Raw genomic sequence first — 13,566 nt, 5'->3', positions numbered from 1 at the left:
GGTGCCAGAAATCCCAGAGACACCTGTTTTCTGGGTGTCCTATGGATGAACTCCAGAACGTGATTCGGACTGAACGCTTAGGCAGACGGTCTTTGTCCTAGGCCCGCTCTGTGCAGCAGATGCACCCCGATGCTGAGCAGATATTGTCATTGCCACCCTGTACCGATACCAGTCCCAAGCTGTCTGTTTAACGATCCTGCAGTGGCGACAGCGAGCGATGACGGGACTTGGAAGTTGTGGCAAATGCCTACAGCAGAGCTTGTTATGTCTGGTGAGGGTCACGAGGTAAGACCACGAACCTGGTACGACTCTCCGGCCTCAGCTCCGCTCTGAGAGTCTCCGGCCAGACCAGGCTTCCTAAGAAGTTTCCGTGCAAGGTAGTCGAAAGTGGTTTAGAGACTCTATGCCTCTTCCGTCGAGCTGGCCTACGATGAGGGGGCGCGCATACATGCCTGGGGCGACGCACTCTCTGGTGCGGCTGTCGCTGTACATTGGGGGTTTTGCCGCAGCCAACGACTAGAGTGTGTGTCTGACAACATCACCCTCTTGTCCGATATGTGCCATTGGTACTGTACGGTCTTGCGCTGCTTCCGTCCACTCTACGGAGTCCGAGGCACACCCCCTTGTTCGTGCAGCACAGCGTTGACCTCCAGCGCTTGTCGGTCCTATCCTGCTGCGCAGGACTGGGTGAGCAGCGTCGCTTTCCATCCGTCGGCATCGGTACTAGTGACGGCGTCGGGTGACTCGACAGTGAAGCTGTGGAACATTGCAGAGGAGAAGTGCTTCCACACTTTCACTGACCACACGAAGCCCGTGTGGGATTGCTGCTTTCATGATACGGGTGAGTGGGCAAGCAACCACGACAAAGTACTCAAACAGTGGCTGGAGTGGGTTTTGAGTGCCACGTGCAGGTACCGCCGCAAGGCGGCACTCCCATCTGAATTGAAGTTTTCCGGCCGATGCCCTGCTGCAACTCGGGGATGACCCGACGAACAGCAGCCGGACACACGTTGCCACGATTGGTCCAGTGACCGTGCAGACACCACCTTTCTTTGGCTAGCAGGAGCAACGGTATCTACCTAATGTCGCAGAACAGGATGCCAGCCGGGAGAGAGCCATATCGTTAATGCCCCTCGAAATGGCATCCTTCTCTGCGGCTGTCGAGGCTCTCGCTTCCACGAGCCCCGGCCACAGTCTTCACCACTTCTACCAGACAGAAATGGTTAGCCAGTGTCCAACTTACCTCGTGACACGATAGTGGTAGAATGAAGACAGAACCCGGCTAGGTCATTCAAGCGACGCCCCTACAGGGAAGACAGTGGTAGTATGCAAAAAAAAACCTGATCAGAGCCACATTGCTCTCGCATGTAATTCAGGAAACTTCTTCGCGAGCTGCTCCGCGGACCAGTCAATAAAATGTTTCGACGCAAACAGGTGATGACGGCTAGACGGACCCGACAAGCAATAAGGGGTGTGCGCCACCCGGGCAACTCGGCGAGTGCCAAGTTGTGTTCCGGGGTTGTCGTACTGCTTCCCCCCTGGGACGCGCTTTGGTTTGCGGTGAGATAGATCCAGCAGGAGAAAAGTACCGCACAGTTCGGGACAGAGAACGACAACCATGAAATGCCTGTGTCTTGACAGTCCCAGCTTCACGCTGTTTCGAGCGAAACTCGTAACAGCGTAGCCGCTCCGGCCTCCCCAGCAGAACTATTTTCAAGAATCCACCGAGGTTGCTATCCGTAGATGCAGCGGATCCATCGCGCACTGAGCCGTTGACACCCCAGTGTTACAAGGCGCACCGTACCGTTGTTGTAGAAGGCGGGTTTTGCTTGTCGCTCAGCTTACGGTGTCGGGAGAGCTTGAGGGGCCACGAGGACTCAGTCAACGCCATCTGCTTCCAGCCGTTCACAAACTGTCTGGCAAGCTGTTCGAGCGATAAACTGGTGAGATGGTGACATGCAGGAAGGCAGTTACGGCCTGGGAGAAGAAAAGCCCGGGAGCCAGAGATTTGAAAAGGCGTCTGTGACGGGAAGGGCGGGGGGGATATGGTAACTTCTTTCTACCTATATACATAGGGGCTTCAGAAGTAGTGTTTGGCGGCTCATTCACCACCTAACCTTATAGTCTAAGATGGGTTAGGTCCCTGTCTTGTCCGGCCTGATCACCCGCTGTGAAACAGGTGAAGCTGTGGGACATGCGAACTGGAACACTTGTACACAAGCTCTCTGGGCACCAGCACTCGTGCAACGGCGTCGCTTTCAGTCTCCAGGTAAAGCCCCGAACCCGCGTGGCCGCCTTGTTTAGTACCTCAGGTTTTCTCCGGTGGGGCCTCTCCTTGTTCTCCGCCACCACACACGCTCCCCCGAAAAACTGGATATCCTACTGGCCCGTTGTCAGCGCGGCTCGTTTGGCCGGAAAAGTCGACAGCTCTCACCTGTGTTACACTACCCGTGTCTTCGGTGCTTTCGGCCTGAATTTCTTGATTGCTCTCTTTCGCTCCGCGAGGCAGATAGTTCAGTTATTCTGCGGCAACGAGCGAAGCCGGTCCAGTTCACTTTCGCGTAATGTTTCCCCATGTGAACTCCAAGTGTAACGCAACTGGGCGTCAGTGATTCATTTGCCCAAGCATAGAACAAAGAACGAGCCCTCAAGAATGACCAGAGCTGGTGGCGGGGGGACAGCTCTGACCCGTCTAAGAATTCCATACATTCGTTCTGCGGTCCTCGGCTTCTAGGGACCCGCAAACTGCGTCGTCCGATTGCGCTCAGGCACACGTCATAGCATCCTGTGATGCCGCGGGCTCGGTTCACATCTGGGATTTGAGGAAGATGGAGGAAGTTCTCGAAATTGATTGTGGTAGGGCATCTTTTCCTGCGATCATTTTTATCGACAAGCCCCGCTAGCTCGTCACCCCCATGCAGAACCTTGAAGCACCCTTGTGTGCCTGGCCCGCACTTCAGTACCTTTGTTACATACTACACGTATGCTCACGTGACAGCTCCAGTTGAGCTGGAGTTTCTCCGACAAATTACAGCAGGGCTGAGCAAACGACGCTCCCTGTTTTTGGCGCAACAAAAGAAACATGCCCGGCAGATGAGTAAAGGCTCCAGCGGGGGGGGTTCTTTGCAGTGCGGCGGGACTGCTGCGAGATGCAAGCGCTGCTCTGCCTTCCGCTGTCCTCCGGCTCCTTCGGTGCAGGTGACAGCGCCGCCAACAGCTGCTGCTTCGACGTAAACGGGAAAGTTGTTGCGGTAGCCTCCAGTGAGGGCACTGTGAAGCTGTAAGTATCCGGATGAGTAACCTTTGCGCGCTTCCGTCTCCGCATGCCGGAACCACACTCACGCCATCCCAGAGCCGTAGTTGTGAACACTTCGGCCGGTTGCCCGCATGTGGTCTCCCCGACTTGCCTCTCCATCTTGATCTGCCAAGACAGTCTGAAAGCGTAAGAAAGTCAGCAGAGCACCGAGGCAAATACAACCGCCTTCAGGCCGACGGTGCCAAAAAGGTCTTGGTAGCATTCACTCATTGCAGCCAGACGGACTCTGGGAGGCAGATCAGCAAGCTCCAGATCAGCTTGCTTCTTGCAAGATGGACCAGGGTAGCGTTCTGCGCTGAAGTAGTCTCCAGTTTCGATTTCGACGGCATCCTGTCAGTCCTGTGTCCGAGGTATCTTCTGCAGGCTTGACGTCAAGAATGAGAAATTCCTGAACAATCTGGAAGGCCACGGAGACTATGTGATGGTGAGTGGAAGGCACCTAGCTGTTCGGTGGGGGAAACTTCCACCCGTCCCCTCATTCGCTGAGAAGCTTGCAGCTACGTGGTCCGGAGTGGCTATACGACGAACACGAGCAACGTACGCGACGGAGGCGTGCTAACTGGCAGAGAAAAGCGAGTGCCAAGTTGTCAGTCCAACACGACAAAAATCGCTTTGTTTCTTGTGTCATCGCTTCCAACCGCTTTGCTGCGGCGCTCTGCTGTGAGGTTCGTCGCGCCCGGAAATCCTGCGTCGGTCTAGCTGCAACCACTCTTCCCGCCTCCCAACGCCCACATGCATTTCGCAGTTCTGTCGGGCGTCTGCAGGACACTGCGAAGCCACTCAGCTTTCCTCAACTCCTCTTGCACATGTGTTCTGTTTTAGGACGCAAAGTTCAGTAGCGACTCCTCGTACTTGTGCAGTGCGTCCGCCGATGGGACAGTGCGAGTCTGGCTGTAATGAGTTTCTGCTCCAAGTGATGCGGATTCCGGAAACCAGCTTGATTCAGTCTTACCTTCGAGGCAGCGCCCGACGGCTTTGCCTGCGGCAAACTCGCCCTCTGCAGCCTTCATGTGAGCGACTGGAGTTGTAAGTGAGAGGCGCTGTTCGAGAGGATGGAAGTGATGTTCCTGAGACCGCGGAAACAGTGATTTGATGTTCTTCGCTCTCTACTAAATCACCTGTGACTTCTGCCGCGTACTCGGGTCAACAGCAGGCCGCCAATTTTCGGTGAACCTGAAAAAACCGAGTCTGCCCCTACTCAGCGATACACGATACAAAACGACTGCAACGCCTAACAGACACACACCGAGGCCTACTCTCCATTGGTATGTTGTGTCACCTCAAGTTAGGCCCATGCCCATGTCGAAAAGCCCAGGAGCACGAGTATGTGCCTAACTCATCCGAAAAGTCACCGTTGAGTGGTCTGTTAAACAGTGTGACTGTAGGGTACTCTGAGAATGCTTCTGTGCGTGAGAACACCAGACTCATGCTCTGTCGGGACCGGGCAGGGCCTTCCTTGCTTCTGGCTTTTAACAGTGACCTATTTAGCCCCCAGTGAAGAAGCGCATCAGCTGTTACCCGTGCGCCGCGCGAAAGCTACCCGCCCCTATCTTGAAAGGCATGTTCTTTCAGAGGTCCCAGTCTGACGGCCCGGAGCAGGGAAGGCGTGAAACTAGACATACACGAAGCATTCACTGCCCACACTCACAAATACCTGCTACGATCAGAGAGATTCAAATAGTGAGAACCGCGTCATCCCCTGCACCAGTCCGCGGCCCCGCCAGACGGGAGCCGCATTTCCCCCTGGGGGCTAGAGGCCTGAGTGGGAAAAACACTGAAAAGCAGTCTGCACTTCTGAGGACGCGACTGAAAATGATACATGTTTGCTCTCGAGGGGGGCAATCCCAGCGTCTTAGAAGAGCTGTCTGGGTACCGGCCGACGTGGTAACACAAACAGACAGAAACGCAGCGTCACATAGCCGGGTAGGTACCAAAAACCGGAAGGACTGCAGATCCGTACGGCGGCAACTTGGGAAGGTAAGTACGACTGACTGTTCTTCCGCCCATCATCCTGCTCTGCTTATCTAGACTCGGACAGCTCAGCGACGAAAACGAATCACACAAACCGTGAAGTGGGCCAGGTTCTTATGGGGACAAGCCCCAGGGTGAGCAGGGCAGCAAGTGCACTGGCAGAATTCATCCCCTTGTAGAAACAGATTTCGAACATTGTAGCTGCGAAGTGGAGAAAATCAAGCGCGATCTACCGTCCTCTTTGGGGCATATACACTTAAATGCAGCTTCATTTTCTTTCACTCGGGTCGGGACCACTTTTTTTGTTGTGAACTGAGTAAGAAAAACGTGCCTTCCACTGTTACAAGGCGACTCAAAAAAACGACTCAAACGCCTTGACCCGGTTGAGAACGAAAGGCCTGGACAAGGCGAAAACAAAGTGCACACGGATCAGACTCCTTGTGTTAAGCGCTTTTCCAGAAAAGAGAGAAAGCCTTCTCGGTCTCTGTCCTTTTTCCAACAAATATGCAGACCTCACATCTTTTCCAGAAACAGCTGACACCATAGTGGACTGTGAGAAGCTAAACAAGATACCAACCAGATTACTTCCGGCCCCAACGGCCGCGCAGTCCACACCGCTGCTGGCGAAGATACGCACACTAGAGTTTTCTTTACAAGCGTCCCTATGCGGACAACGGCATTCTGCAGGACGCCGATACAAAAAGAGAGAGCCAGTCAACCTTCTCTTCGGTCACCAACACACACCTCAACAGGCAGTCAATCTGCTGACAGTGGCACCCCACCCCCCCGGTCGAAGTGCGTTTACCAGAGGCTCCAACCTACATGAAGGCACAAAACCATTCTCTCAGTTCGACGAGAAAGGCATGTAGACATAGGTAGTGTGTCACCCGCCCCGGTGCTGCACCCCGAACCGGACACAGTCCCCCTCTGATACGGCTTATGGTTCCCCAAGTGCCTTCCAAACAGTGGTGGTGAACATCCCAGAACATGGGGCATGGCAATCTACACGTTGCGTCCAAACGAACACTTGGATGTGACAGCATCACGGGAAGGCGTCTACACGCTACGCACTCAGCCCCGTTTATTCCGTGATACCGAAGCAGATGCTCAAAGGTGTGAAGAGAAATCAATCCCAATGCAGAGCACATGAGCTACGGTGTCACGATAGTAAGAACCTCCGGCCATCACATTGCACAGGTTACCTGAAGTGTTCATTGTCGATGTTCAGCTGCGTAACGTCGTCGCTGTCATCGCCCTCGTGCAGGCCTCTTGCCGAACCAATTGAGAAAGCTGCAGTCCACGAGAACACGTGGTGCAATCGCTCGTCGTAGAGACCGTCAGTTCTATCTGCTGACAAGCACGGACTTACCACGGGTCTGAGCGGCTGCCCATACAGTTGCTTTCCAAATATTACACTCATATAGACTGGAAATGATACGGCGGATCCCTGCAAGCGAACTGGCATTACCTCAACCCGCTAACAGTGCTCTCAGGCTGTGGCTTTTCAAGTACCGCCTCCCTTTAAAATAGTGACTTCTGACTCTCCTTTGCCGTCGCCCTGCAAATATCTCGGAAGCTGCGTCACATTGGATACTGCAGACCTCCAGTCTTGCTGTCCTGTCCAAAGCAAACCGCCCAACTAAGCATCAACTTTCTTCGGGACGCACTTCCCTTTTGTGAGAGATTTAAGATGCAGGGAGCTTCTTTGCCATCACCATCCGGTACCACCGAAACTAGGTTTACGGTCCCACAGATCTCTCATTCGCTACAGCGCTCTAGACTGCCCGGCGAATGACAGTTCAAATGCCTACACACAATTCACCTTGATCAACAAAGGGTCACTCATGTTAGAGAACGGGTTTCCGTACTACCCACGACCCTGAGCGTCCTACCTACGAAGGTGATTTATATATTCACCATTGGCTTACACACGAAACCAACGCCTTCCTGTCAAGATGACCAAGAGAATACAAGCCCTTACATTTCCACTTGAGACGGCAATTGCTCTTCGCAGCGGAGCCCCCGCACAACTCAAAGACAGCCCGATGCGTGTATGGGCGTCTACGGCGTTGCCAGCCTGTGGACTCACAACCGTGCTCCTCTCTGATTTCCCCGACTGTATGTCCTTCGCCTGTCTCTCGAACACGTTGAGTGTTCTCCGTTCTTTCTCTGACTCTAAAAGATGAGGTGGCCCCGCCCCCGAGATCGCCGGTCACACGGGTCGGTGGAGCGTGCAGGCCATGTTGTTGTGATGTGTAGCCGCAGCAGCTGCCCTCTGTGCGAGGTTCGTCATAGAAGATTCGAAGTTGCCTCGACTCAGGGTCGAAGGAGAACTCTCCTACAGCGACGAAAGGAAGCAAACGCTGCCACGTCCAACGCTGATGCTGCTGTGCTCCTAAAGGATTAGGATTATTGTGACGCGCATCAATGCGCGTGAACACTACATTGCAGTTGCCCCCTTCCTGAGAAGGAAAAAGTAAAGGAGCGATGCCAACACTGAGATTCCGGTAGAGACATCCCAGGCTTCCGGACCCGGTCCCTGGCATCTAGGACTGAAAACAAGAAAAGCGAAGCACCTAGAATTATGTTAAGCCTGTTCGTCTTGCCTTGGGGGATCTAGAATGCTTGGACGCAACTACCTGGAAGTCGCGATGAACTCAGTGATCAGTACCTTAGCTGCTGTGATACAGTAGATGAGATCTGCTTTTCGGGTACGTACATGCAGAAGACCAATGGTATTTGCAGTATATACGCGTGCAGGGTGTAAGTCTACTAACTAGGCGATGGCTCCAGTCTCATGCGTAAATGTTTCATCAGTATAAGGAATTTGTTCCGTTCAGTGTCGCTTGATAGCTCTAGTGGCCCCCAACACATGGGTTGCCTAGGCCTTTCTACTAAGCTTCCTCACACACCCCCTTGAGTCTTGAGATTTCTGAACAGGGAGAACTCCCGCTCCGCCTTTCTGTCACGATTGTTTAAGAAACCGAGCCCCACACAAAAGCACTCTCAACGGGGCTTCACGGAGCGGTAAGCCTTGTACTCCGTCAGTGTGCTGGTATTAAGCCCTATCGCTTTTGAAGTCACGGGGTGGGAAACACCCTCTGTCCATGCTCCTGATAAACTCTCATGAGCCTCGGACCTCTCCATCCCCCAAAAAACAACCACTATCAACACTCCTGAATAGTGCGCTGAGGACCCCGGTCATCTGTTAGGCTGCTCACCAGACTCATCGGATAAGGAGCAAACTGCACATACATCATGAGAAAGGGCCCTCAGCCCGACTTCTCCACAGTCGTACGAAAGAATAATGCTGCCTCCTCACCCAGTGCTTCGTTTTTAAGTAATGGCTCTAGGAACCACCAAATGTAAGACAGGGCTGGAGCTGTTCATTAGCCGTGGCTCACAGTGTTCTTGCCAGGTTTCCCCAGAAAAACTTACTCGTCTCTCGACTTCTCTCACTCGCTGTTCTGCCGCCTTGAGGGCCTGGACTGCCACTTGAACGTCAGCCTCAGTCCTGAGGAGAGCAGAACTCAAGGACATCAACAACCCGTGTAACCGCGGACTGTCGAACGGACGGCAGAGGACAGCCAACAGCGAATAAAACCACTGTTCTTTCCCAGTCTAACATCGGCATATGGGAAGGCTACATCGAAAGCCGAACGCAGGGCAGCACCGGGAAAACAGACGAGGCTCAAAGCAAACGCATTCCCACATGTAAGCGGATTCACTCCAATGATACACCGTCCTGCTCATAGCAGCAGCACACCTACAGAGGCTAGGAAGTACGCTAGGCTAGACGGAGAAGATATGGGAAGAACACGGGGAGCATAAGAAAGGCAGAGGACTCGTAAAAGAAAACACGGTCACACTTCTTGTGTGAGCGAGATAGTAAGAGAAATCGGATCCACAAATACAAGTGCTCTCGCCCACCATGTGACAAAGACGTGAAGGCATGAAACTTTTGCCACGCTACGCAGTATGCCATTGACAGCAGAGAGCATCTGCTGAAGTTTTACGTAGGAGAACGAAGTCCGCAAGATTCTATCTACGTTGGTGTATCGCAAGGGCGCAGGAGGACAGTCTCCCATTTCACATTAAAGCGGTCTGGGTCGTCTTCTCATGTCAGTCGGTTGGCTAACGAAAGATGCTCAACGACTAACTATTCGACTTCACTTCGATAACACCAACTGTGAGTGATCTATCCCTTGGTTTCAACAGAGAAACGGTTACACAGGGGCGTTGAGTTAACTACATTTAGGCGCTTCTGTGCCTCATGCAACTGACCACCGAAGAAACAGATTCAGTCAGATCAACAAGGACTACGTTTGCCTCTATCCTGAACAAGGCAAGGGTTATGTCAGAGAAGTAGGGCGAAGGACCCCTGGCCAGATGCTTTCATCATTCATGTCTGCAGATTCTATGACCGTCACCAGTGTCTCCAGTATGCCGGGCTTGAATCACCTGAGAACGAGAACCTTAGTCGGATCCCCAGCGTCAGAGGGGAGAAAACGCAGAAAACGATGATAAGTGACAGCGAGGACAGGAGACTGATGCATGATCATAGAACCGAGAAGCTGTGCAGACGAAGTGCTCAGCTCCTGTTCTCTCCTCAGTTGCTGGTGAAGGCGCTGTCGCTGCCGACGCTCCTGCTCGCTCTCGTTCAGTAAATTGCCAACATCCCGTACGCGGCGCATGTACATGCACCGGGAGACATATATGCCGTCAAGACGGACACGTGGGCGCTCAAGGTACATTCTGTTAAAAGTACAGTATGACACATAAGGGGGGAATAGACTACAGTCTCCTGTTTCAGACGAACACGGAAAAAGAGAGCAGCTGAAGTGCCTCTCTAAAAAGAAATCACTGAGGAAGCCCTGACGGCAGACAGAGAGGCTACAGACAGACCACTCACCTATTTGATGGAACTAGATTTAGTATCTTTCTGAGTACTATCACACTGTCTAAGAGGAAACGAATCAAATCAGCAGGAGGGCATATCTTTCGTCCCCCTCAACCGAAGGAGGGCCTTGAGAAGAATCACACGAACTGCAGTACATGCAGGCGCAGAAAGCAGAACGTGCTTGAATGCTCAGGGGTTGGCCTTTAAGAGACTGCCGTACAGAGGACAAACCGGCTGACGGAGAAGAATACACTGTGATCATGCCGAGCAGCCGCCGCGTGTTTCTCCCTGATGCAACTTGAGTCCTCACACTGATACAAAAAAGAAACGAGCGAGTCCTGAAAGCTTAGCACACAGGTGACGTCACATACTGGCGCACGAAGTGCTTCCCTCTGTAGATCATAATACTCCCTTCTCCTGATTCTGACACCAAGGCAACTGCAATCGGAACATGACATTTCTGAATGATCAAGCTCAAGCCAGGGCTTGTCTGACTACATCAACAGATCAAGATTCTCAAATGCTCAAGCACTGACAAGCAAATACGCGAAGACTAGACTGCCTTACAGATGCCATGAAGAGTTGTGAAGCCGGAGCTCGGAAAGGCAAGAATGACCAAAGAGTTGAAGACACTTGGCCTTCCAGCAGCTGTTGCTTTCACTTCCACATAGTCGATGAAGCTGGCGACAACAGAGTGACAGACTGAAAGAAAACAGAGGAAGAACAAAAAGTGGATACTACCGCACTTCCATCGCACAAGCTGACGGTTGTGATATCATCCAGACAAAGAGGCCTCGTTATTACTGAAGAGGCTTGCAGTCATCACCGGCTCTCACAGGGTCCTTCATCAAGCAATACCGCGAAATCATGGCCCCGGGAGAGACAGGGAGACCCACTGCCTCATACCATGCAAGAAATGCACAGGCGGAGATGAGGGCGCTGAGACAAGCACTAGCTGTTGCAGCTTTCATGAGCCGCTACGGATATACAACGTCTAGGCTTCGAGCGATAAGCAGCACTCGCAAACATCAATAAGAACCCAAAACATATCACTTACCGTGTGAGTGCAAATGCATCAAGGTAAAGAGGTAGCACATTCAAAAGTTCCTGAGGCAGCGTTAGCAGACCGTTTGTATCTCCGGCGTCTTCCTCTTGGCGTGTTACCTGGAGAACCTCGTTGTCCTCCACACCCGTAGGTCCATCGCTCTCCCCTACCTCGTCTCGGAAGACTGCGGAGTCTGCCCTTCTCCCTTTCTCTTCTCCTGAAAATTGACGACTTGCAGATGAATGAGACCCTACGGAAGACTGCTTCTCGGCAGCCTCGTTTTTCCTCATCTGTCGACGAGGCGGATCGTGTGCGCGCCGCTCCTCCGCCATCAAAGGACTCGAGGGTCCGGGAACAGAGGAGGGGATCACGGGGCGAAGATCATTCTGGCACTCTGGCGTCGAAACACCTACGCCCTCTGTGGCCTCTCGTTTCCCATCTGAGGCATCGAAGGCGTGCGAGCGCTGATCAGGATGCACATCTCGTTTCCTGCAGAAAGGCGCACGACTACTCGTGCAGTATTGAGCTTCTGAATGACAGTTACGTACGTCCCGCTCGCCCCTCTGCTCATCGTCTCTGTCGTATGCACCGCTCTTCTTCGCGCTGTCCTCTTGTTCATCGTGAGCGGGTGCCGAGCTTTGGTGATCTTGCTGGCGCCGGGCCATTTCTTCTTCATCTTCGCCAAGTCTTCTGTCGCTACGCTCATCTTCGTCGTCTTCACTCTTCGCTCCCTCGTGCTCGTCTTCACTCTCGTCTTCAATGTACATGCTGCGTTCATCTAGACATGGATCTAGCCTGAGAGCTTGTCTATACAAACCAATTGCACCACTCAACTGCCCACGACGCTCGAGCCGTAGGCCAGCCCGGTACAAGAGAACGGCGACCTTCGCGCTGTTCGAGGTACTGGCGTCAGAAGGAGAAGACACTGGATTCAGTTGGGCTGGGGAAGGCGTCATGTCTAGCTTGTTCTGGACTCTACTGCACTGCTCGCGCGTCCCGTCGCGGTGAGCCTCAGTCTCACCGGCTTCCTCCAGTGCACCGTCCAGAACGTCGTTTGATTGAGAGCCATCACGACTTCTTTCTTGCACGTCACCGTGCGACCGATATCTGCGGGACGACCCACCTGGTAGACTGCATGTCGAACCCCTGCTTTCTCCGGCCGGACACGAGAAGGACGACGGAGCGGTAGGAGAAGGGTGCTCAGAGGGCACCTGTTGCCCTGTCATCTTCAACCCAGAAAAACGATGAGGGCAGGCTGGACTACCCAGTCAACCTCGCAAGATAAGACGCTTCCTCCTAGTGTGGAAATACGACAATTGCTGACAACTGGATGTGGGGGCTAGTCTCTCGCCATGCCGAGCGACGCCTTTGGAACCAAACCACGGCCTGCTTCCGGTATCTCTTGTCTCCTGGGACTTGCAGCACTCCGGAAAGGCGCCGTGTCACCCTATGGTCAGTTCTTCGCCCACAAAATACACCAAGCGACGACACGGCAGGGCGCCAGTCCTCACAGACTTCGCTGATACTGACACTAAAATTCACTCCATATGGGTCGTGAGTTTCGCGCCGGACAGTCGGCTAAAAGCAAAAGAAAACTGCAAAGACATGCAGGCATCGCCATCCCCCCGCGGAGAAACAGACATGGAACGGACAGATTTTCATGCGACGCGAGAGGAGAGAAGAAACTCGAGACACCGCAACGCTGTTACCAGAGCGAAATCCGGACGAGCGCCGTCACCGCGGGTGCGTGTGCAGATGTTAAGCAGGTCAGAGAGGACAGAATCCCTTCTTTGTTGAGAACAAGCGTTGGTCAAGTGAGAGGTTTTAGGCGTTCGCCCGAGCCGTGGCCCCCGGGCGCTCAGAGCGACTGCCGTCCCCTGGAAGATGAGGGCGCAGGGGAAGTCAGGCGAAACTTGTCTAACGCAGCCACGCTCAAGAACGGGAACGAACGTAGCTCGATGCTTCGGCCCAGTCTCAGCACGCCATATTGAGGAACGATGGGACTGCTCACGGGCAGCCTGTTCAGACTCGTCAGTAGATTGGAGTCACTTGGCATGACTGCCCTACGGCGGATGCCTCGTAACCGACCCGCAGAGCGCCCTTTTTCCTCCTGGGTGAGGCGTGTACGAAGAGAGAGACGCGGCGAAGTGCCTGCGACGGCCATGTGTACAGCGTTTCCAGAATTAGAAGCTGCTGCGGCGGCCCCGAAGTGAAGGGCTGTTTCATGGCAAGCTGCTCACCGTGTGCCGGACAGCTTGCACACCTGTAGTAGTAGACCGAGAACGCAGAGTTTGAAGCAAACAGCGTTCCCTACTGCGAAAAACTCACACAGGC

At 53.5% G+C, this 13,566-nt stretch overlaps 2 protein-coding genes across 2 annotated transcripts; one reads left to right on the top strand and one right to left on the bottom strand.

The window, feature by feature from the left end:
• Positions 1–1,524: 1,524 nt before the first annotated feature.
• Positions 1,525–4,213, top strand: CSUI_003941 (sperm-associated antigen 16 protein; the record flags this gene model as incomplete). Its single annotated transcript, XM_068064136.1, has 6 exons — positions 1,525–1,943; positions 2,180–2,269; positions 2,769–2,856; positions 3,199–3,280; positions 3,680–3,740; positions 4,139–4,213. Exons 2-6 carry the CDS (start codon positions 2,195–2,197, stop codon positions 4,211–4,213), a joined length of 381 nt encoding a protein of 126 aa, XP_067923887.1. The 5' UTR covers positions 1,525–1,943; positions 2,180–2,194.
• Positions 4,214–5,561: 1,348 nt separating this feature from the next.
• On the bottom strand, positions 5,562–12,458 carry CSUI_003940 (tetratricopeptide repeat-containing protein; the record flags this gene model as incomplete). Its single annotated transcript, XM_068064135.1, has 7 exons — positions 5,562–5,685; positions 6,490–6,577; positions 7,269–7,749; positions 8,726–8,801; positions 9,749–10,042; positions 10,755–10,889; positions 11,245–12,458. The coding sequence occupies 7 exons, from the start codon at positions 12,456–12,458 to the stop codon at positions 5,640–5,642; spliced, it is 2,334 nt and encodes a 777-aa protein (XP_067923886.1). The 3' UTR covers positions 5,562–5,639.
• Positions 12,459–13,566: the final 1,108 nt, after the last annotated feature.

Source organism: Cystoisospora suis (genome assembly GCF_002600585.1).
Source record: "Cystoisospora suis strain Wien I chromosome Unknown contig_1778, whole genome shotgun sequence".
In the NCBI taxonomy this organism is placed as follows: domain Eukaryota; phylum Apicomplexa; class Conoidasida; order Eucoccidiorida; family Sarcocystidae; genus Cystoisospora; species Cystoisospora suis.
Note: the sequence above shows the minus strand (reverse complement) of the source record. Positions and strands in the feature narration are given on the sequence as shown.